The 24,696-nt window shown below is 37.5% G+C and overlaps 2 protein-coding genes across 4 annotated transcripts in view; one reads left to right on the top strand and one right to left on the bottom strand.

The window, feature by feature from the left end:
* LOC310903964 (uncharacterized protein) overlaps nucleotides 1-5,311 on the top strand; it is a 104,215-nt gene extending 98,904 nt beyond the window's left edge. Inside the window, exon 8 of one of the 2 annotated variants that reach the window (XM_083848085.1) lies at nucleotides 5,177-5,311. In XM_083848085.1, coding sequence (XP_083704211.1) covers nucleotides 5,177-5,208 — 32 coding nt within the window. In that variant the 3' untranslated portion in view covers nucleotides 5,209-5,311. The remainder of the gene's footprint in view (nucleotides 1-5,176) is intronic. The other variant, XM_083848086.1, reaches the window with a different exon arrangement.
* The window catches only part of LOC310903953 (uncharacterized protein), a 47,710-nt gene continuing 25,384 nt past the window's right edge, over nucleotides 2,371-24,696 (bottom strand). The window contains exons 7-9 of one of the 2 annotated variants that reach the window (XM_083848062.1): nucleotides 4,906-4,959; nucleotides 4,318-4,441; nucleotides 2,371-2,840 (exon numbers count right to left, since the gene is read on the bottom strand). In XM_083848062.1, coding sequence (XP_083704188.1) covers nucleotides 2,796-2,840; nucleotides 4,318-4,441; nucleotides 4,906-4,959 — 223 coding nt within the window. In that variant the 3' untranslated portion in view covers nucleotides 2,371-2,795. Of the gene's footprint in view, nucleotides 2,841-4,317; nucleotides 4,442-4,905; nucleotides 4,960-11,968; nucleotides 13,982-15,807; nucleotides 15,888-24,696 lie in introns of those variants that run through there. The other variant, XR_014587955.1, reaches the window with a different exon arrangement.

Raw genomic sequence — 24,696 nt, 5'->3', positions numbered from 1 at the left:
TACATATGCTAAACTTTACCAACCACTGAAATGTGAAGATGTCCTTCTTTAGAAACAGAAAGGTGTTTCTAAACAGATTACATCTGACATCCCTCCAGCAGTCTGAGGTTCAACATTTCCCTAAATGCATTGCAAATAGTGCTTGTTGTTGTTGATGATGGTGATGGTTTTTTTGTTTGTTTTAAAGACTCACAGAATGATTTAGATTGGAAGGAACCTCTGGAGGTTGTCTGATTAACCTGCTTTCTCAAGCAGGGCCACCTAGGACAGGTTGCCCAGAACCATGTTCAGATGGCTTTTGACTAAGGAGGTAGAGACCACAGCCTCTCTGAGCAGCCTGTGCCAGTGCTTGGTCACCCACACAATTCACTTTTAATTGTGAATTTAAATTTTAATTAAATAAAAGTACTGAGGTTCAGATGGCACCACTTGTGTTCCAGTTTCCGTTTCCTCTTGTCCCGGCGCTAAAAAGAGCCTGTCTCTGGCCTCTTTGCACACCACATTTATATGCATTGATAAGATCACTCATCATTGATGAGCCACCTCTTCTCCAGACTGAGCAGTCTCAGTTCTCTCAGCCTTTCCCTCATATGAGAGAAGCTCTAGTCTCTTCATCATCTTGGTGGCCCTTCACTGGACTCTCTCCAGTATGTCCACGTCTTTTATGTACTGGGGAGTCCAACACTGAGCACAGTACTCACCAGCATTGAGGGGGAGGATCACCTCCCTAGACCTGGTGGCAATACTTTGTCTAATGCAGCCAAGAATACTGTTAGCTTTCTTGGTGGCAAGGGCACATTGCAGACTCAAAAATGGATTGGAAAAGACATGCAATCTCTTCCATTTGCTTACACTTCTAACTTTTTCTCTCTTGTGTTTGTTGCCACAAATAATTGGATGAACTTCTCTCCCCTTTTCTTGGGGAGAAAGCTGTCCTTACCACATGAATCACATTTTTGGAGTTTTCATCTCCAGCAGTCTAGCACCTCTATGCAAAGAGGATTCTCACTGGGATAGACACTGTAGAGTGCTGCTCCATTAGTATTCAGCTATTACGCTTTAAAGAATAAGTCATTTCCTTTGATATTTTATAGTATTATATATAAGGAAGACAGTAACTCAAAAACACTGTTGTAATGAAGGGGTTATGGGAGCAGGATTCTATGTTCTTGAAAAGGAAGAGGTTTAAATTTCTTTTGCATTTATTATTTTTTTACTCTTGTTAATATTTTTCCTTGACCCCACAGGGGGCAACCCCTTCACAGGGATATTTTCCCCAGAGTCATTCCTCCAGGGCAGGCAACAGTGACTCATTTTTCTATTTTGTTCTTCAAATGCTCTTTTTACATTTCACTGTTTTTTTCCAATGACATTATATCTATGCCAAAGCTTTTGACTCCGTGTAATTTTCAACTGTTCTGTTGTTACTTGCGATAACTTAACAACTTATCACTCATCCACAGTATTTTTAAATAATTTATATTTCAGGTTCTACTTTGCAGTATATCCTCCAAATCTTTTTGCCTTTTTTTTTTGTCCTCAGACTTCTCTGCTCATAAACATTGCCAATCTATTTTACTTAATACATTTTTGATTGTATTAAATTGGACCATTTACATGTTAATACACCTGTATTTGTATCCAAAATCCATCCTAATGATTGTGGTACTTACCATATCCATTTTAGTTAATAAAATTCAGTCTGAAGATTTTCCTTGCAGAGTTGCCTGTAACACATACAGATATAAAAATGAGTTCCACATAAAACTCTAGTCCTCCTTATTAATGACTGAATAAATTATACAAATTAAAATTCCCTAGATATCACTGCATTCACTAATCTCATGCTCTCAGCTATCTCTGAGTGTGCTTCCCTACCCTGAACCACAGGTGGTAAACATATTTTCCTTCCCCCTAAATACTTCAGATTAAACTGTCTTCGTCTTTCTACATTCCCCTTCATTTTTAATAACCTTCATCACAAACTGAGTTATTAACTCAGTGTCACCTTCCTTACCAAATATTCTGATGCAGAGAGTGCCCTTCAGATTCCTAATCTTAACAGAGACACCACTGCATTGCCAAATAAGAATTGACCCATGTTTACCCAAAGTTTTGGTAATATTATCAATAAAAAGAAAGTCTTATAACTACTGTTGACAAAAAGTCTGTTGAGACTTTGTATAGACTTTATGGGCCAGTATGTTGCTATCTGTAGATCCTAGGTACCACTGTACTCAATCTGTAACCAATAGTGTTAAGAACTTCAGAAAATGCTGGATCATGCTGTAGAGCATTATTAACTCTGTTTCAATATCTGCCTAGATAAATGCTTCAATGAAAATTTGATGAAATAGTTTCTCTCTTAATTCTATATAATGGAAAGAGGATGCCCTGTCCAAATACATATTTTTTTCTAAAAACTGATTTAAGACAAAAAAAAACCAAACAAACTTGGTTTTCCTGATCCCATCTCTACAAATCCAGATGACATCCCTGTACTCTTCTGAGGCCATATGTCCCTGCTTCCACTGCCTGTGCATTTCCTTCGTACTTCTCAGTTTGACCAGCAGGTCCTTGCTCAGCCATGCTGCTTTCTTACCTTCCCTGCTTGTTTTCTTACACATATGAGTGGAGAGCTCTTGTGCTCCAAAAAAGTGTCCTTAAAAAGTTGCCATTTCTGCTCAGTTCCTTTGTCCCTAAGGACAGTGTCAACATGCCCAGTCTTTTGAAGGTACATCAGAGATCTTAGAACGCAAAACCTTGAGCATTGTACAAGCCATGTGGCCAATCATTCACCTGATCCATTCATCTTCTTCTTCTTGGGTCTGCATCTCCAACTGGTAGAATAGAGGAGAACACTACCTGAGTTACCAATTCCTTCACCACCTTTCTGAGGGACATAAAGTCCATTTTGATGTTTTGGAGTTTCAGACCCAGAATCATGAAGATACAGAATGGCTGGAGACTGATTTCCCTTATGTTTGCACTCTGCATCATGAAAATTGCTCTCGCTGCTTTGTCTCTCTATGTCCTTTGGCTGTATCATCCCACAGCTTTTTCTTATATCCTCTGCAGTTTGGACTGCAAAAGTGTGGTGCAGCCCAAGGCAGATTACTTCTCTGTACATAGCTATGGACAGACAGGCAAGTTATTAAGACATTGCCTCAGCTAGAGGTAGTAATTTGAGTATCTCCCCTCCAACAGTCACCAGTTGTCAAGAAACTAGTAGAAATGAAATGATCTTGGAAAGCCTCTGCCTTTCCATCCCATATACTTCAAAGTGGTGCATGGATTCAAATGTTAAGAAAAAACAGCAAGAGAGCAGACACAGGGACAATGTGAGAACATAACCCTCTTTTTTTTAGGAGGCGAGGCTAAGGAGTAGGAAAATGAAAGGTCCTTGTCCAGATACAACTAATTGTGTACCTGAGAGGGAACGCCGTGCCCATGATGTCAAATTTTCACACTCTTTCTCTAGATCCAGTAGTGTCAAAGAAAACCATGGCTATGTTCTGATTACTAGCATGCCATTAAGACAGGCGAGTAATCAGACAGGCTAGTTAGCAGGCTTCCTTACTGCTTCCCTCATATGCAATAGACCAGAAATCTCTATTTCTTATGAATAAAGTCTTAATTGCATGACCAATCTTCGTGCACCTTACCAATACTAATGTGCCTTCAATTATGGGAAAGAAAAATAAGTATCATAATCACGCATTTCCTCCATTCATGGAACATGAATTTTGATTTTCTACCAGAACTGTATTCTGGACTGTGAATTAAAAAAAAAAAAAAAAAAAAAAAAAAAAAGCTAGATTTCTACCTGTTTGAGGAAGACCTCAAACTATGGAAGGTAGAAATGAAGAATGAGTATATGGGGAACAGAACATCTCAGGCTTATGCCTATACATACTCTGGTTTATAGTACAACCTTCCTAGCTATAATACAGGACTACAGCAGACATAGATGTCCATACTAAAAATAATTACTTAGATAAAAGTACATTTAGAGTAGCCCATAATCTGTTACCGAGAATACTCCCTCCCCCTAGTTGTAATATAGTATACTATAATCTGCTATTTTAAATCTATTCTTCAATTAAGTTTATCTACCAGGTATATGTGCTCAACTATGCAACTCTGCAGCAAGCAATGAATAAAGAACACAACATAAATTAATGTAAGAAAAGTATTTTTCTCATCTATTTTGCTGATGCTGTGGTATTCAGCAGGTCAGACTTTTGTATAGCTATGAAACCATGTTTATCTGAATGTCAGCACTTCCCCCTCACTCAGAAGGTTTTTCAAACTCACCTTGATGCTCCTTTTCCATGCTATCCACTGAGCCATATGCACGGTTTGCAGAATGAGTGGTCCCATTGCATAGTTTGTTTGCCTTGATTTATCAGTGGGAGGCAGAAGAGCTGTGCATTTCGCTCTAGGAGAATATATACAAGTTTGCATTTCATATCAAAAAGAAAGGCATTTCAAACCTGTAAAAAAAAAAAGTTTACCTCAATCTAATACAACACTGACTGGCATAAGAATGTAATCCTTGCCTTTAGCTTGTCCTGTCTTAAACTATTAAATGGAAAAATGTGTAGAATAAAAGTACCTTGCACTTCTTTCAGAACAATTTCAAATTTATTTTTATTTTTTCCTGTGGCAGAGTACATACTTGATAAAAAGCCTCTCATTTATGATTTATTCCTTTCTCTCATCCTACTTCTCCAATTCTTTCAATGTTTTGTTGGGAACTTATGTACTCGTTTTTAATTTTAAGGATACTAAAATCTAGAACAACAATCAAAGCGATTGACATGGGAAAAAAATATATAAAAATTTTTGTACCCTATACTCACTAATAGTCCCTCTCTGCCATTCCATTTTCCATATGCTCACCCCATCTTCAGTGCCTTTTCTGGTATTTTCTTCTGTCTCTTCTCTTTCTGCAGACTTAAAAAACATCAATGTATTAAAATCATGAATCAAATCCCCCATTATTCTTTCTTCCCCTTCAAAATTCATCTGGTTGATGTACAGCCGTGACTTCAAAATAATTTCTGAACTGCATTTTCTTTACTCTGATCAGTTTTAAAGCCAGATGGATCTTATTTTGAAGTGTTTTGTGTGTGTGTGTTTTCATGTTTGCTTGTTTTGTTTTGTTTTTCAGCCACATCACTTAGAAACATCTTTTCTCCCTAAAATAGATGCTGAAATCTTATCATGGTCATAGGCCTTCCAATTCTTAGAACTTCAAGAGAAACAACAATTGCAAAACTCCTGGTAAAAGAGAGCAGGCAGCAGAAGTGCTCCTCCTAGCCATCTTCAGTGCATTAAAAGGGAGACAAGAAAAATGGGGAACAGAAAAGCACAGCTTGAAGAAACATACCCAGTAAGTCCCATTCTCTTGTATAGATGCGTTAGAAGCATCCCTCCTCTGAAACAACTGTCTATCATGTACATGATTCTTGGCTGACAGCACATTTTCCTTCTAGAAGACAACTGTTTTGGGTGAATGTATTCATTGCATACTTTCTATCTGTGCTCAGAACAAATGTATACCCACATATATATGTACTACCATTGTTCCATTGTGTGAAAAGCATATTGTTTGAACTTGCTGAAGTTACAAGTATTAATAAATTATATCATGAAATACATTTGACACATTACTTCTGTCAGTAAGCCATGGGGGGAGGTGGGTGGAGGGGAATGTTTCATGTATATGTTTTAGGGATATTTTGTTCTTGCTCTTCATTATCTCACTTTTCCTGACTCCAGTCAGAAACAGCAAATGAGGGCTGACTCGTTTAGCACTCCCCAAATGTGCTGAATTGAGTTTAGTCACAGCCCACACAGAATGCTATTTCTATTTGCTGCAGCTCAAATCTTCTCAACAGGAGAGGATCACGGATCAAAGATCAACCAGCAGGCAGAAGATATTTTATTTCCAGATCTTGCTTGTGGAAGAAGATGAAAAAAGTGTCAATTAGCAGGCTTTAAATGAAATACATGTGAGCATCTTGCTAGTGGGTTTTACATGAAATGCATACAAGAATCATAAAATAGATTAATCTAAACAGCAGGATATATTCATAATAAGTGTGACAACAAATTTTGTCAGCTATATGATTATCCAGTTGTTATATGGTTTATTGTGCAGAATATTTTTTTAATTCAAGTTCACTTTAACTGTGTTGCTTTTACATTATATTATTAAAAAATCTATTTCCCTTTAACAGGCAATCTAAAATGTTTTTAAGACATGTTTATAGGATATCTGAAGGCATAATACAGTTTTTTTCATTCCTATAAATATTCTTAAAGGGGTGTTTTCTGCAGGTTTTTTTTCCACACCAGGTCACATACTGATATACGGTGCTATTAGTAGACCATCTTTAGCCCAGTTTCTCCACCAGATGCATATATTTTTAATGATTCTTTCCTTGTCAAAATGAGTGAGATTTTACTGGTTGCTATACTGAAAGTGGCAGGCAGTTGATAAAGTGCTTTGTGGATATGTCCTTCCATTCATCATTTTCTTGCAGGTGTACAGTTTTGTTTTTAAACACTATAATTCTATGTCAGGTGAGATGTATATATGCTTAGGGAGGTCTATTCAATAAGCCATAAATTCTGTAAGAGGCTCTTGATATTACTATAAAGTTGGGGTGTCTTTGCTCTTTTCAGCTCAACATATTGCTTCATTTTATTCACATTCATCTAGATGTTCATGGTTTTAATTAAAAAAAAAAAAAAGCAGAAGGCAGGCTCTTTCTTCTCTGCAATGAAATTGGTGCTCTTCTCTCCAGTCCTACACCTACACAGCAAGTAGACCTTACTTAAGGTCACAGGCTTTGTGCCCTGTTTGCTTTCTGTCTCTTCATCCTGATTGGGTCACAGTAAACGTCATATTCCCCTGTGACTGAGAAAGAGGAAAGCATTTCTGAGGAAAGGAAAAAGGAGAGGGAAAGGGGTAGTGCAGAAAGAATTGAAACCAGATGGAATTTTCGTGGATACTAGGAGCCTTGCCCAATTTGAGAACAGCCATGTTAGACACAACCTTAAAACATTTCTAAAAGAAGGTACAAGCTCAGCATCAAGTACCAATTAAGATCTTTTTGTAGTAACTATATATGTATATTTATTCATCTGTGCATCTGATAATATAAGGAAGTGATTAGCTGAAAGTTTTTGCAGGTTATTATTCTGGAGGAGCAGAACTTTACACATCCATTTAAATTTCAGATTCCTGCCTTGACAGATGGTTTCATACATTTGCTCATCTCTTTAGGAGGGATTCTCTCTCAAACATACGACTACAGCATACAAGTATTATATTAATGGGCTGGACCCATGACAGTTGTGAAACAAACTAGCACAGAAGCAGTATAGCAGATATACGAATGTACAGCAGACTAATGATGAGCTCTGCTTAGGTGAATACCTTTAAGCCAAGTAGTCTTTTTTTTTTTTTTTTTTGGGGGGGGGGACTAATGTGAAGATATCAATAAATGGAAAATCTATCACTTATGTCAGTGGTTTATTACAGTCGTTAATCACCTTTGCATCAAAACTGTTATTTCTCATGTGAATTCATGCAGCTGCAGTTCACACATACTGGCTCTGTTTTTTCTCCGTTATATTGCGGAGCAGTAAGTACCCAGACATTTTTCCACTGGGAGAGATTATCGATATAATCAAAATCATCTCTCAAACTGCTTTTCCACAAATTAAACAAGTCATGTTTATATGTCTCTCTTAAAATATATGGAATTTTTAACTCAGTGCTTAGTTTTCTTTTCTATGATTTCTCTATATCTCCCTTAGCTTTTTAATATCTTGTTCCCATTGAAGCAAACCTGTAGGTAGATGCAGTCAAGTTAATATTTTTCAGCTACAGAGGTAAAAGTCAGTCCTTTTCCCTGCTTGTAGCTCTCTTCCTTGTGCAGCGCATGTCACCTTAGCCATTTCTTGCCACTGCATAGCTTTGGGAGCTCACATTGAGCTCCTTTACAAATGATGTCCTTTTTGAATTGCTGGCTGCTGAGAAGCAGTTCTGAAATAAAGAGTTTATACTTCAAGCCAATATTATAGTACAATCAAACACCTTTCAAAAAAAGAAATCAAGACATCAAAAAAAAAATCACAAACAAATCAAACAAAAAGAAATCAAAACATCTTTTTCTTTCATATAATCCTTTGTTTTATCTTACATAAACATCCAACATCATTAAAATATGAGTTTCAAGTGGTAAAACAAAAAAAGAGAAATGAACTAGACGCTCTGTACAGAATGATTTATAGGTCCAGGCATTTTTCAGCAGTGTCACTGCTAAAATGTTTTGAGGTTAATGTTTAATTATATTGGATAAAACTTCAATGTAATGGAAATTTAGTTTGACCTGAAATTTCATACTGGCCCAGATTCAGGAAACGTATCTTCTGGTACTAATCTAAAGTGCCCAAACTAGGAGTGCCCTTGCTCTGCTCATGAATAAACAGGCCGTTCAGAAATTCAGCCCACCTAAAATCTCAGTTTCTACCTTGCATTTACTATGGTTACACTAACAGCATTGAAAGAATCCAGTCTCCTCCAAAATTCTTGGTCCCCATTAGCAGTGGTAAAGAGAGACCCATGCCTACCCAACAAAGGACCTTCCCTCTCTTGGATGAAAGGTCCATGTCCACACTGAATAGGATTAATATTTCATATAGTGTTTAATTCAAAACACAGCCTGTGCTGCTGCATCTTTCTATAACAAGATTTCAAGACTGCATAATGCTTGGATTAGGGTGTAGCATGAGGATACAAAGGCGTAGGTAAGGATGCAAAGACTGCAGGAATTGCGTTGGAGGTGTGCAGAGAGTTGAGGGAGTCAAACCTGCTGCAGTTGCATCCATATGGTATAGAGGTGGTTCTAGGATCATTTCCCAAAGCTGTATCATGTTGTCCTCCCAAAAGGAATTAGATGATTTGCTGAGAAAAACAGCTAAGGAGTGAACCGCTTTACTTTCTGTATAATAAGGAGACCAGGAGACAGGACCAAATCAGGGTCTAAGCTATCTGATGGTGTAGATTTAAAGGTTTAATCTGCTAGGCATCCCAGGGAATATCTAGTGTACTTAAAAAAAATAAAGGAGGGTGGGGGGGGTGGACAGAGATTAAAAAATAAATCTGACCGCTGGTCCCCTGATCTTGTGCTTAATCATTATCTCATTCCCTTAGTTTGCTTTGGTCCTCGCCAACAAATTGCTGAGGTCAAGCCTGCCATATCCTTAAAGACTTCAGACAGTCAGTGCCTCTTGCCTTCAGCACAGGGATCAGTCTCTGGTCCTTTTCAAATTTAGCTGTGTATACATATACATATACATATACATATATATACACACACACACACACAAATACATTATATATATATATATAAAATGATATATATATATATCATTTAGTTTGGTCAAATTTCAGCATATGGATTTTACAGTGATAGTAAAATTAAAATCAGTTCATATTTAGTACAGACCATAGGTACATACAAAACGTTTTCTTTTGTTTTATAGATTTCTGCAGTGAAGCAACAATTAAGGAAAAACAATAAAGTTCTCCCAAATTATTTGATAAACAAATTACCACATTTATTGTCATAGTGTGGCTACATTCTTTCCAAACTTTCTCAGTAGGTGTCAAGTCTCAGAAAAAACATTAAATTTTCTGATATCACAAGCTCTATCATTTGGATAAGAATATAGCTACACCTTTTCTTTGGCATAATGAGTTAAATGGGCCATCTTTTTGCCATCAGCAAAAAACTGTTCATTGCAAAATGTGGGTAAACATATTTTAATAAAATTTTAATCAGTGAGGACCCTGCCTTCTCTTAGCTGAGTCCTGATATGTCAGATATACAGAGAGAGACAGATGAGATATAACCTATTCATGTTTTAACTCACCTAAAATATCCATGCTGGATATTTTCCCCTGGAAAGAGCAGAGAACCACAACTGGGTATTGCAGAAACATGAAATACAAATAGACTACTCTTTCCCTTAGCTTTCAAAAATCAATTCAATTAGAACAGCATGTAATTAAATGTTACTAAAAGATTTTTCAGACAGACAACTAAATTTCAGTGAAAGACATTGAGGTTTAGGCATCTAAGAATCTAAATCACATTTGAAAAATCACCTTAAATTCTTAAAAATCACCTAGGTGTTTTTGGAAGTCTCATCTATGAGAAATAGTCTCATGCTCTAGAATGACTCTTTGTAAAGTGCAGCAGAAGAAATAGTACCTTTTCTAATATATCACAAAATAAGCAAAATAAAATAAAGAAACAATATGTCAGAATGCACATAAAATATGAAGCATCTATACCATATATGTTTGCGTTACTGTTTAATTAGTTGTTTAACACAGAGACACATTACACACATTAAATACAGAAATTATGTAATAATAATCCAGTAGGGAGAGCTAGAGGGTAATACTTTTGCCAAGTGCTTAATGGAAAAGATTCAGACTGCATAATTAATTAAGGAAGACATTGCTATTGCAGTATGTATTTCTGAAGGACCTCTCCAAAATGCCTAAGCTCTCTTATTTACATTTTGTCTTGCTTTGATTGTCTCAGTGAAAGAAACTAAACTTTCCTCTCTTTGATGTGAGTCTGGTAACTTGCAAACCACTTTGCAGTTGCCTTCAGAGACACTTAGCCAGGGCCCTTCCACAGCGTTGCTGGTTCCACACTGGTTGCTGACATTTTGCTGAAATTGTCCTGTATTACAACCCCAAAATGATGACACTCTGGATTCAATACAATCTCCACAACAGTGACAGCATGTTGTCAGCTGAGTAAGTCAATTCACCTTGGTAGGCATCACCTGTCCCATTTTACTAACTTTGAAATTCGGAATAAAATTTGAATTTGTACATCCATTGCTTGAATATATTTGTAAATCTGTCTTAGTCATTATATTCCTACATGGTTTACATTTCATGTCAGCAGAGTGTATAGATTTGCATCTTCCAATAAATTATTGCAATAGAACATTGCTCGAAATTTGATGAATCCAAGATATATCGTATAAAAATATTAAATTAATATTAAAATAATTCATTGTTTACCCTTATTTGAATGCATTTTTCATAGATAAAATGATTACATCTCTACTTGAGATAGATAGATACCCACAGAATGAATAAGACTGCACAAGACAGAGGATTCTCAAACCCAGGTTTAGTGCCTGCAGGTGCTTGATGCTGGTATTCCGCTATTTGCTTTTCTCCCTCCCCACAAGATTGAAGACCATATGTTTGCAAAGTGCTGATAGATCTTCCAAATATTTTCAGCTTTTTTTGCATTGCCATCTAAGAAATATAACCCATACTGATTCTTCTACCCAGCTATAGCTATAAGGCCTGCTTTATGAAGAAATATATTTTCTCTGAGTTCTTGCAAGTGCCAGTTGAAATCAGTCATGGAGTAGAGCAGTTTCATGTGCAGAACTGTGTTATAGAGAGCTGAGAGGCAGAACACAAACACTACACAAAAGAAACCTCCGACAAATGCCTTGGCTCAGAGTGACTGCTGAGCAGCACATGCTAATAACAGCAGGAAAATTACTGAGTAGAGAATGAAGCAATTAAAAGCTGTACTGGGTTTGGCACATTCCTGAGACACACAGTGCAACTAAAGAAATTTAATAATGTTACACTCTACATTTGTCAACACTAAAAATATCCACTCAAAAATTTATTTCTCTCTAATAATAGCTAGTTCTGAAGCACTCAGATATTATTGGATTTTTGTGCATTAGATTGTAGCATAGACATTTGGGCAATTTGAGTAATGAACATCATATAATGGTTATCCATAAGGTAGAGGGACGTTTATCCAAAAAGTATATTTACCTGGGGAATTATCCAGAAGGTAAAGAGAGAATGTGGTACTTTGCCAACACTTGGAAAAAAAATGGTCAATGGTCAGAGAGCCAGCCTTGAGCACTGAGTTTTGTTTGACAAGTGTTGGAATGTGACAGAAGGAAAATATTAAAGGGGAATTTGAGAAACAAGAAGCTAAGTAAACATACCCTCTACCTGAAATATTTTGACAGTAATAAAAACTACTTTGTCCACAGATTCTATCAGTCTTTCTACGACAAAAATAAATATATAAATATATAAATATAAATAAACTCTCCACTAATAAAAAAGAATGTTGTACACTCCAAATAAAAACATAATTTCAACATAATATTTGCATTAAGGCACTTTTTTTTATTTGTTTTTTTTTGTTTTCCAGGCAGAACTATGTGCAATGTACAGTGACATACAGATGCATCTGATTACTATTACTCTTGATGGGATGGTGGAAAGGTGTTTCAGTAACAAAGCACTTGTCAAATGGGAACATGGAAGTGGACACAGGTTCATATTTTTCACTACAAAATCATGAAATAGAACCACTGTAGCAGGCACTGTTCCCTGGTAACCTTCCATTCAGGAGAAAACCGAAAAAAGCATGTCTGTGCCATTAGAAACTGATGTCAGAGTCATTTGTGGCTAAATAACAACACAAGAGATGAAACACTGGCTGCAATTTGTGATTCCAAGAGCTGCTATTACTTTGGGAAGAGCGTGCTATCGCGTACAATGGTAACTGCAGCTGTGCTGTCATAACAAGGTTAACCTGCAGTCGCAGGAAGTTGTCAGTCTCAGCAGAGGCCTATTGTGGAGGCCTGGGCTCTGCTTTCCCTGCTGCCACGGGGGAGGCGAACAGGGAGAGCTGAGTCACTCCTTTTGCCCAAGGAGGTCTCGGCGAGACAATCACCACCACAGGCTGAGCCAGACCACAGAGCTCGTGTCCATTTGGGTTGATAAAATCAGAACTAACGCATTTATCATTTCATAGCAGCAGCGCAGCTTACATTTTAGAGGACAGTGACAGATTCACACAAGAGGATTATGCTTGCTAATTGATGTTACTGGTACATTTGACTGGAAAATGAAGGTGTCAGGACCTCAGTGTTGAGCAAGCTCTGCAAGACATGAAACTGGCTTGTGCTCAGGGGTGAGAAGTTGTTCAGCACTGTATAAAACAGACTTCTCGGGACTGAATAACACCTAAAGAGCTGAGCCTCCTCAGCCCCAGGGGAGTGCGGGGCCACGATGGGGCATGGCAGACCCCAACCTGTCTCCTGCCTCTTCCTCCACATCTCCCTTCCAGATGGCATCACCCAAGCACAATGAAGGTGATGAACAGCCCTTTTTCTCTTTCCCTCAGTTTCTCTCTTTCTCTTTGATACTTATCTTAGCACCTTTCATCCAAAATGAAAAATATACCTTTGCTGATGCGTCTTTGGAAATTGTGCAGCTTCAAGAGATCACATAGGAAATCAGTCTGGCTTTAACTTGTAATGAAAACTGGTTAAAATTTATGCTGTTCCTCATTTTTATTATTTATTACAGACCCTGCCTGAGTATATTGATTTTGTGCCAACCTCTGTTCCTGTCACAGTTTTTGTCACACAAATGAGGTTCCAGAAATGTAATGCCTGTATTTTATGAAATACAGTCCTATGCCATTTCAAGATGACCTTTTCAGTATTCTGCCTTCTGACGGGCTGGCCATTTCTGAGTCAGGGGCCTATTTCGATCTGTGCCTTATCCCCTCAACACTTATGTTATAAAAGTAATTTAAACAGAGGTTGATATATCAATTTCTTTCATTTGTATTGGTATGCAGAGTTTATGATCTCTCTTCTGGAGAATCAGTGAACTCTGAAGGGCTCATTCTTGCCACCACACAGCCTCCATGTAGGAATGAAGTTTAAAATACAGTGTTAAATATGCTATTAAAATATTTTAACTTGATGGGACTGTTTTGCTTTCATCTCAAAGCAATTACAAATGGAGATTTGAAACAGCTGTGAAACACTTCACCCAAATCAGTAGGCCTTGGTTATAGGTAGACACCTATATGGGGAACACAAAGCAACAGAGGTCACACTCCCAAATAGAAAACAGACTTGAAGAGTCATCATCAATCAGTGTAAGTTAATTGAACACACACAAGATGTACAAAAAGACCTGTCTGAATAGGTCCGACAATGACAGGTATCTGCTGTAGGCAGTATCACAATTGGAGATTATAAATACCATAACTAATAATTTCTGGTAACTCCTTATTAACTTTTCCAGCAGTAGGATGTGAAGAAGGCACCAGGAAACTTTCTTTAACAAGCACACCTGATTCTTTGGGGTTTTTCCCTTCATGCCCAGCATGAAAAGACTCCTTTGCAAGGCTTCATGAATGCTCCCATTCCAGTTAATCCACCTATCATACAGGTCACAGGAGCTGCTGACTCTGGATATCTCTTATGACAAATTTAGTGGCATTTTCCCCAGCACACATTAATTTACTTTTGAACTTAACAGTTCAGAATACAGGTAAAAAGATCATGAAATTAAGTATCCTAACAGAACAATCCAGTGGTAGGATATTTAAGAGGAACTCAGGAAGCTGAAAATTTTGGTTTTTCCCTGCTGTGGCTCTGGTAAGCCTCTGAGCCCATGCTCTGGGCCTCTGCTACCCTCGTGACACTTTTCATCCATCTATTTAGACCAGTGGTTCCCAGAAGCACTAGCTCAGAGGGAGCTGACAGCTATCCAGATCTCACTGCCACAGTGCACGTGTAGTGACTATGACTCATCTGTGACAGATCATCCAGACTTTGCATGCACTGTGGAGACAATCTGTGTATGCACAGTAAATTCAATATGTCCAGAATGTACCTGACTTGCTACACATTCTTTTGTCACCTGTGTAGCTTGTGCAGAAGTTTTGACACATCCTGAACACATCAGATTCATAGTGCATGCACGTGTTTTGTGTGCATTTATTTCTGCCTGGAAAAAATATGAGCTGTGACACTCTCAAGGATGCACAGTGGAAAAGCAATCTTGAGAGATTTTTACCAGCTGATGTCCAGCAAGTCCCTGCTAGATGTACACACAAGTACACAAGTGGACATAGTATTCTTTATACTATATACAATATTCTTTATACTAGTATAGAGTATCTTTGCTGACAAACCTAGGGAACTTTTCAAAAGAAGCATTTTATCTGGGGAATGGAGTGGGAGGGGTGGAATAAACCCCTGCATTTTTCCTAGGCTTGTTTTTAAAGAGAGCTGAGCAGTGCTAACCACTATCAAGCAACTGGGGGGCTGTATCATCCACCAGCAAGTACAAATCAGCACAGCGCTCATCCCTTCTCAGATGGGTGCCCTTTGTGCAGCAGCATGCCATGCAACCACTGCTTTGTTTTGAACACCAGCATCCTGCCACTTCTTCTGGGTAGCCACTGTCTGCAAAAGGAGCACAGTGGGAACCACTGCCATCAAGGCAATCAGTGACACCACAGAAATCCTGCAGGTACTGCAAACCAGGCCATCTTGAGCTGATCTGCATTAACCTGATCTAGCAAGAGACGGAAATTGAAGTATCTGTTGAGCCTGAAGTCATCATGCTATACCTTCCTTTTCCACCACAGGTTGTAACAGAATAGCCTATTCTCTTTTTTTTTTTTTTTTCAGAAAAATTACTTTGGAAAACATGTATTGGTTAAAATAACAGGCAGAACAGCCAAACAGAGAGTTCAGTTGCACCTCGTGCATTTTCACGCCAAAACTGTTAACAGCAACTGAGCCACCTAAAAGACTTTCCTGCCCTGCATGAACTGCTTCTTTGCAGAATTAATTCCATTAATTACTATCAAGTCAATAAACATGCAAACTTACAAGCAATGTGTACTTCAGCCACTGAGCATGTAGTTAGACCTCTAAGCAGTTAGTCATCTTCACACGCTTCAGTGACATTACTGTCAAAAATTCAAGAAAACATAAGAAAAAAAATTATATATATATATATATATATATATATATATATATGAGGCAAAATCTTTCCTGCAAAGAACAGGAAACCAGAGAAGCTTCTAAATCAAACAATTTAAGGAAATTACCACTTTGGATTCATTTTATTCAGAAGGGTTTCCTTAGAAGGATTAAACAACTTTTAAGAAAAAGTTCATCTTAAAAGCTGTCACTTGTCATCCACAATGCCCTGGAGGCTTAGCAGAAGTCTAGACAAGAGATGAAACTCAGAATTTTATTCAACATTTCCAAGTCAGTCCCATAAAATTCAGGTAAACCTAAACTGACATTTGGGAAAGACAGATTTAACAAAAAGCAATACCAAGCTGTATAAATAATGGTGTCCAAACAGAGGAGGTAGGAGGTAGAAAGGGGAAAGACGGAAAAAAATGCAAGCAAGAAATTTTGAGAGTAACTGCACAGTTATCTAGTTATCACTGAGGTGAGTATTAACAATAGCAAACATGCTCAGAAAGGGATGTGCTGTAGCTATGGTAAAACAATATCACTTCACTGACATAAACACAGCACTGCTGATTTGTCCCAGCTGAGTACTGGGCTCCCAAGCCCTCTTCAGATCTGCCATTGTATGGATAATAACATCCAGACAGTGCTGGACATCATACCAGACAGAAATTAATAGAAATTATTATCTGTAAATTGCACAACATACCAATACAAAATTACATGACCTAATACAAATACTTACACTTTCCCTGTTAGAACATCAAGGCATGGGCCTCTAAACTTGGAAGCGTGGTCTGAGCTCACCTGCAGCAACACAGGGCCCTGGGGCAGCAGTCAGAGCCAGGGCACTCTGGTCTTGCTGGCCTTTTCAGCCTGGGGAGCAGGGGCTGCAGGCACAAGGAGGGGCTGCGGTTCCCTCCAGAGAGTGAGAGAGGGGGGCTCACCTCAGTGAATCTGTGAGATGGGTGTGTGAAAGACAGGGGGCTATACAGCCAAGATTTCCAAACTCGCATTCAGTGAATTGGCTGATGGCATGTCTGATCTGTTGTTCTTACGCCCAGCTGCTAAATCATATTAAAAAGAGCTAAAACACATTAACTATCTCCTAATATGAAGTTGTCTTGAAACAATGGCTGGAGTTGTCCCAGAGATACTATAATGAATACGGGAATTGTTCCATGTGATCCTGATGCGTCCCATTTAAACTGTTCAAGCCAACTCTGGGAAAGGCAAAATAGACAGATGCTTAGGACAGTCAAACTGCTCTCCAGAAGGAAAACAGGTATTGCCCCACCATCTACACTGCAAGGCCATGAATAACCAGGCAAGAAGCAACAGCTGATGGAGAGAGGATCTGTGCTGCCAGGGAGGCAGCCCACTGAAGCACCAGGATCCTTGCCAGCATGCTTCACCCCTAGCCTCACTGCAGCGACAGTAGCAGTCAGATGCAGTTCCTGAGACACTCTCTTTCATCTGATAGATGAAATGGGATGTCATCTCAGGTCATCTCAGGTGATCTGAGATGAAAGACATCTGTACATTCTTCTGTAGTCTTCTCCAGAAGCCCAGTGCCTATCATTGACCTATAAGAAGCATCAGTTTCTATTCACTGAACTATTCACTGAGAACTTTGGGGAGCTTTAAACCAGCACTGAAATTGTGTAGTATATATTGAGGACAGTTGTTGGATGGAATGAGGCTAAGCAAAAACATGTCCCCAGTACCATGTCAATCATCTGTTCTGTTTGCCTTTAAAGCTAAAATCATCTAACCTGGGATTCTTCTCTCTGGGCTGTTCTTTTTTTGTACCTGGGAACTGAGGGTGCTGAAAATCTAATCTCAGCTCCTCATATCTAAAATGGGAAAATAAGTGTTTGTCTTACTGGGGGAAGAAGACACGAAGGGGAGCAATTTAAAGACAGAAACACTGAAGAGTAAGAGGCACCAGGAGGTGTAGCAGTATGGTTTCTGTAAGCAGAGATCAAAAGAAAGATTTGCATACTCTAAACACACCTGTATGTTTTTGGAGAAAAAAGGGCATGAAAACTTCTACTGGTAGAGTTTTTCCCCATGTAGACATTAAATACAACAGAACACATGTTCATTTACCAAAGCTCATGCTCATAAAAAAGTCCTTCTCACTCACTTCTGCTAGCCAAACATTATCAGAGGATGCTTTCCTACTTTGTGTGGCTTAAAATGTTGATTATCTAAGCTGAATTCTTCAGAAAAGAGATGAAAACAAAAATTTTCAGTCAATACCTAAACACTTCTGTCACAAAGGAGTCGTCAGAATTTCACGTAAGTAAAAGATTCAGTTTTGTGCCAGTGGCAGACCTGATTTCCCAAGTTTGTGGTGGAATCAAATATTTTATACACTTTGGAAAGATTTGGAAATACAAAGTGTTCCCCTTTTTTCCTTCTTCCACACATTAATAAGATTGTCCTTTTACCTGGCATTGTGTTGACCCAGATTTCAGCCAGGAAATGTGAAGAAAGCATAGAGTTACTCACGCCATAAGAATCTCTTTTTAGATGTGAATAAACATTTTCTTTTCCCGAATGATTCTAGGAACTTCCAGCTGAGATAACAAAAATTCATGAAAATCATCCCTCATGTTCTCCATTCCTCCTCTGTGCTTATGTAATCACATGTAATCAGAAGGGGCGTAATAACATCTTTGCTTTTGGTACTGATAGTGATAACTTCTATGTTTCAGCCCTTCACTGTGGAAGGAGACATGCACTACAGATGCCAGGTTGAATTAAATGATACAGAAAAAGTTGCATTGTAAGCCTTTTGATATATCAAGGTGTAGAAAAAAATGCCCTTGACTTCTCAGTTTTCTCCCATTAGTACCATGCAGATGGGAATGTAGACAGACTGTGGGCAAATGTAAACTTTCAGATATAAGAGTATGAAGAAGAGATTGGAGCAAGGAATGTGCCCTTCCTACCGGTTCACTTTCAGAGGAGAAAGTCCACTTTTTCTTTTTTCCTCAGAATCAGATTCCAATGTGCAAAATAAAGGTAACTCCACATATCCATCTTTTGTTACAAATTATGTTTAGCAGGAATAATATATATACATTTAAGTAAATGAGGTACATATACTTATGCTCCCTTCAGAGAAATAAAGAAGCCTACTTTATCAAGTTTATTAGATCATAATACAGATTAAAACAACAACAAAACCATCAAAAACAAACAAAAAACTCAGTTGAAAGGGTACTTCTTAGCCACAAAGATATATGTTTTATGAAACCTTATTTTAATTAAGCATCATTACAGCCTAGAATTAGGGGCTTGTAGTATTTATGAATTGTACTGTAGGTAGTTTCTAATGTGTATTAGAACATCACATAGGTATACAACATCACATAGGTATTTTTTTATATTGGGTTTTCAAGATTTCAACGTTCATAGCATCACATAGAAAGATGATAAATATCAAAGAGGTTTTAAGGCTTATTGACTCAGAAATAAGCCCCCAAGATTATGGTTTGAATTTAAAATCATATTTTAAATACTGAAAATATTGAGTTCTAGTGCTGGAAGCAAAAAAAACTTCACATTCTTTTTAAGCTTTTTCCCCACGACATTTAAGAGCTGTAAAGTTACTTAAAATCAGAAAAAAAGAGGGAGAGAGAGAGAAAAGAGAAAGGAAGGAAGGAAGGGAGGAAGGTAAGGGTAAGTAATGAAGGAAAAGGTAAGAAAGAAAATGATAAGAAAAAGAGGATAAAAAATTAAAAAGAAAACAGGTTTTTGAGTCTTTCATACAAAAACCTGGCTCCAGAATCTAAGATTTTAAGGGGGAAATGAGCATCACAATACATCTTACGATAAAGAACATAACAGAGAGAACATAAATTCAGTCCAGAAAGAGCAATAATTGAATACTGAGTATAGAATTGGGACAGTGAGATGAAAATAATTAAAAATAAGTATGAAAACAAAGAAGTAAGGCTAAATGTCTCTTGTTTCTTCCAATCCTTTTGTTCTTCTGAGCAAAATGATTTCTAAAATAAAGAGATTATGATGATGTTCCCTCTGTTTTGAAAGAGATTATCCTGTAGGGATCAGTATTTTAGTCTTCCTTACATTTTTAAAACTTTTTCCTTCTGCATGTGGGTTTCAAATGAAGCACATTAGAATTGCTAATGACATGCCTTACTTAGCTAAGAATATGTCAGGTCAACTCAGCAACAGAATGAGTCCAAGAACAGCATAGTTGGAACAGAAATAGATGTAATTATTCCATTTTCAGTACAAAGTATACTTGCAAGATAGTGCAAAGAAATGAATATTCGAACAAACACTGTTGGGGGTGGGGGGGGACTTCTTAAGTAAAGAAAGGAAATAAAGGGCCAGTAATTTCAGGAAACAAATTTCATTTCTGATATCAAGGAACGGGGTGGGAAAATGGAATTGTCTACCTTTGACAACTGAAGGGGAAATGTGATCACTAATGAACCTGATGAGTGACATAAATTTAGTTTCACGGCAGCTTACACTACCCTAATCCAGTCTAGAATAGCAGTAAACCAGTCTGATGATTGTTTAGTGGGGTGTATGAAATTGCTTTAGGGATTTCTGTCCACAACCTATAGCTATGAATTCATGTTACCAAAAACAAGTTCTAAATAGTTTGGTTTAAAGTAAATATTTTTGGCTCAAAGTCATCTGTTAGACATGAAATGACAGCATAGTTTTGTCTGCCATATGCACATATATAATAAACACATATTGATGGCCACTTTGTGAAGATCTTGGTCATTTTACATTATAATCCTAGATGTACTTCCCATCTCTCTGATGACACCACACTGCATCCAGCCTAGCACTTACACAGAGTATGCTTCTCCTGTCTCATTTTGCCAATTTTTCTTTTATTAATCAGCAGAAAACATAATATTCATCACAAAATTATATGTACTTAGTTTTATTAAGTGTTGAAATGCTCTATCCTTATTGTCATTTCTGTTATGAACATGAAAGAGGTATTAGGCCTTATTCTGAGGGTCTGAGTGTATATACAGCATTCCTTGTCTGGAGCAAATGTGAGTCATCGTGGCCTGTCAAACAGGGTGAATTTCAGAAAAGCTGTAATACTTCAGAGCACGTAACAAGAGAGTTGTCCACCTAAAGACCCTAGTCCAACAGTAAAATTTTAAAATAAAATTACATTGTACAATAACTTTTACTTATATTCCAGCAAATTAAATCCAAAAATAATGCTAATTTCATGGTATTGCTGATTTGATAAACTGCACAGAGCCCCAAGGAACAGCAAAGACAAAGAAATATGGTAAATATGCCAGTGCTTAGCACTTAATATTACAAGATTCAGAGGATATTTCTCACATTACGCCATGGCTTCAGTATGGAGGTGTCATTGACAAGTAGCCCATGGGTACCCAGTTCCTCAGCTTTTATACCACAACAGAACAGACTTTAAGGGAGAGGGTGATTTTTGGTCAAGTCTTTGCCAGATGGATCTAAGCTTAAGTAACTCCTGATAGCTGGGCACCGCCTTGTAGCATCTTTCCCTAAAAGGGCAGCTGAAAATTGATCTTAAAAAAGCAGTGCTTTGAGTATATTTTGAAATTGATATTCATATTAAATTTACCAAATGCAGAGCAAATTCATTCTAGTTTAAACACTAGAAAGGATATCTCATTGTTCTCTGATTCAATGGTTAAAACTTGTCTGTTAATTATCAGAGATGATATGAGCATCTTTGATTGTTTTACTAACTATAATGACAAAGTGTGCTGAAATTTATTTTTATACATAGTTTCCATGACAAGACTATAAAAAACAAGACACTTCTGTCATTAAACTGCCATTTCATTATTCCTTTGTTCAGTCATTTCAGATATGCCCTAAACATCAAGAGGAAATCTGAAGCATAACTTCGATATCAAGTCTTGTGTGGTCTTGCTAGAAGTAAAAATCAGTACCTTAATACCCTAATCAAATTTCAATGCTCTTGGATCTCTTGGATCATTATAAGCAACTTAATTGACATATGCTTGAAACTTAATTTAAATTGGAAAAATACCTTTAAGGCCTTGAACATTTTTGAAGGGTAAAAAGTATTTTTCAGGGCTACCGTCAGAGAGATGACAAGGTGGCGAGGGGGCTGTGCAGCCCGGTAAGGCAGCATGAGGTGCTGTTGTTAATTTAAACTCTAATCTCAGCCTGCATAATTAAGCCAGGTTATATTTTAGGCAGAAGACATGAACATATCTAAGTACTTTATTTGCTCATAATGGTTACTCAGCCTCGGGCAAATGGCCACTTGTAGCCCTCACATACCCTGCTTTTGGATGTCCAGAAATTTTAAGTGAAAGACTAGAGATATCATAAGGCTCCACAAGGAAGAGATACTAAACAATAATGAGGAGTGAAAACCAGGCCTAACCTTTGTTTTCAGTCATCCTTGTTGGACAGGATACACTGCTGAGATTCTGGGCTCTGATTTAGTTTATGTGTTAGATTTAAGACTAAATTTTACATGCCAAAATATGACTCAGTTTGAGGGCAAAGTTTCAGGTTTTAATAATCTGTAGTCTTTAAAATTAAAAACAGAAGCCCCACTTGGATCTTATTTTATCTGAAAAGGAAAAGGAGCTTGCCTGTAACAGTAAATTGGACTCAACACCTATACAGCATTATTTTATGGTTTACTGGACATTTATTTTAGTGAAGCCTGCATCTGCATTACATTAAAGTTGAAAGGAAAGCCACAAATGAAACTTAAATTCAGATCTAAGCTACAGTCGAGTCATCCATGGATTTGCTAACTGCATTTGTATTGATTAAATTTACATTCTGGAAATAATGAAACTACTTCTGCTGCATTTACCTTATCATGATCCTAAGCAAGGCAGGAATAGTATGTAAAAGGAAGCAGTAATGCAAAATAGCAGCTTCAGGGAGAGAGGGAAATAAAAAAACAACAACAAAAAATTCTTGCTCTTTTCCTCTCTCATCCCCAAAGCTACATAATTTACTCCCAGTCCATAATGTCCTTAGTTCCAGTGATTGGGATGATGGATGGCTCTACTTCAGCTGCAGCAAGAGAAGATACAGCAATGTATCACTCCACAGGAAAAAACAATATCACAAATGAAGCAGCAGGACAATGTGGTGGGCAGAAGAGCTGGGGGAATTCTCTGCTGGTGGGAAAATAGACAGCCCTACCCTGGAGTTATGTAAAACACAGCATGTTGTTTTTGCACTTATTGTGGTGATGCTTATGTGAAAGCTGATAATGAGGGGGTTCCCAACAACTGAAGAAGGGGGAAAGATCTTTTCCATATGAGTACTGTTGTTTTTGCAGTAGCAGAGGCTATAGCACACATGCCATTGCCTCTTTTCTGGTGATGCATTTAATTATAAATGTTTGAAAGCAAGTAGGGTCGTTTCATGGTTAATCTCTGCGAAAGCTAGGTGACTCTTCAGTTTATTTGTGAAAACTACTATGGGCTAAATCATTCTATGACAATCAATTAAAACATTTATGCTTTACAGTAAGTCCGTGTTCAGACTTAAATCCAATAAATCAACAATTGCTCTGCTGAAGCTATCGCTGTTCCTTTCTTCAAATTCAGCAACAAATGAATTGAAAGAGCAATGTTACTATTAAATATTACATGCTTTTTCACATGAAAAAAGCACTGTTCCTTGGCAAAGACAAGCAATGGCCTGAGGAATTTCTGAAGTCTTAGGTGAAGTGCTTAAAATGAAACAAGAGAGGTCCAAAATATATTCATTATTTATGGATGCTTTCAACATATAATGTAGTAATAGTGTATTAATTACAACTTAAAATTTAGATAACTTACACAGAACATAAGGTGAGAAATATAACCTCAAATTTTCATAATTCATACACTTTCTTTTTTCTACAGAGAACAGAAAATTTTGAAGCTCTGTTTTGAATTAAATGCAGTAGGACATGTCTTCTACTTACAAAAAGTAGGGTTCAACAGAGATAATCATAAGAAGCTCTAATGATTTGTCATTGATAAGAATGCTACTACTACTTACTACTCAAGCTTTCTCTCACTTTCCATTGTAAAATGTATTTCAGTAGCATGTAATTTTACTGAACTTTAAATAATAAGGTTGACTGTTTTTGCTATTCTAGTTGAATTAATTTAGAAAACACCTTATGGAATCTGGAAAGGTGGTTCAACTGATTATTGGATTTCTCATTTGCTTTGCTTATACAATTCCACAACAGTTCAAACAAATCAAAAACTTGCTAATGCAGATGCAATTCCAGTTAACTAAAATATCTAAAAAGTTGAGCCTCTCAGAGCACAAAGCTCTCTAACTCTTACTAAGGACCTCACTTGTTCTGGGAATGAATCAAAAGCTTTTCTGCAAGCCCTTTTCTTCATTTCCACAAAAGCCACAAGATCCACAAAAATAAAAATATATATATATATTAAAAAAAAAAAAAAAAACAACCAGAGTCCTGGGTATGTAAGGTGGCAGGAATACCATGTCTTGGACTTGGACACTCTGCCAGCACATGCCTGACAATCCCTGTGTGCACTAGGCAGACAGGTGGCTGGGGTTAGCTGGACCTTTATTCTTGCAGGTTGGGCTGGCTGAAAACATGGTCGAGCCCTTCGGTTGAAAGAGAATCAATGATTTTTTTGCTTTCACATATGAAGTTGTAAGTACCCTGAACCTCTTCAGAGTGGTAGATCTGAAGTTGAGCCCCAAAGTGAGTGTACACTTTAAGCTTTGATCTCAGTGAGCTGGCTCCTC

Source organism: Anser anser (assembly GCF_964211835.1).
Source record: "Anser anser genome assembly, chromosome: 1".
NCBI lineage: Eukaryota > Metazoa > Chordata > Aves > Anseriformes > Anatidae > Anser > Anser anser.
This window is presented reverse-complemented; position numbering and strand designations above follow the sequence as displayed.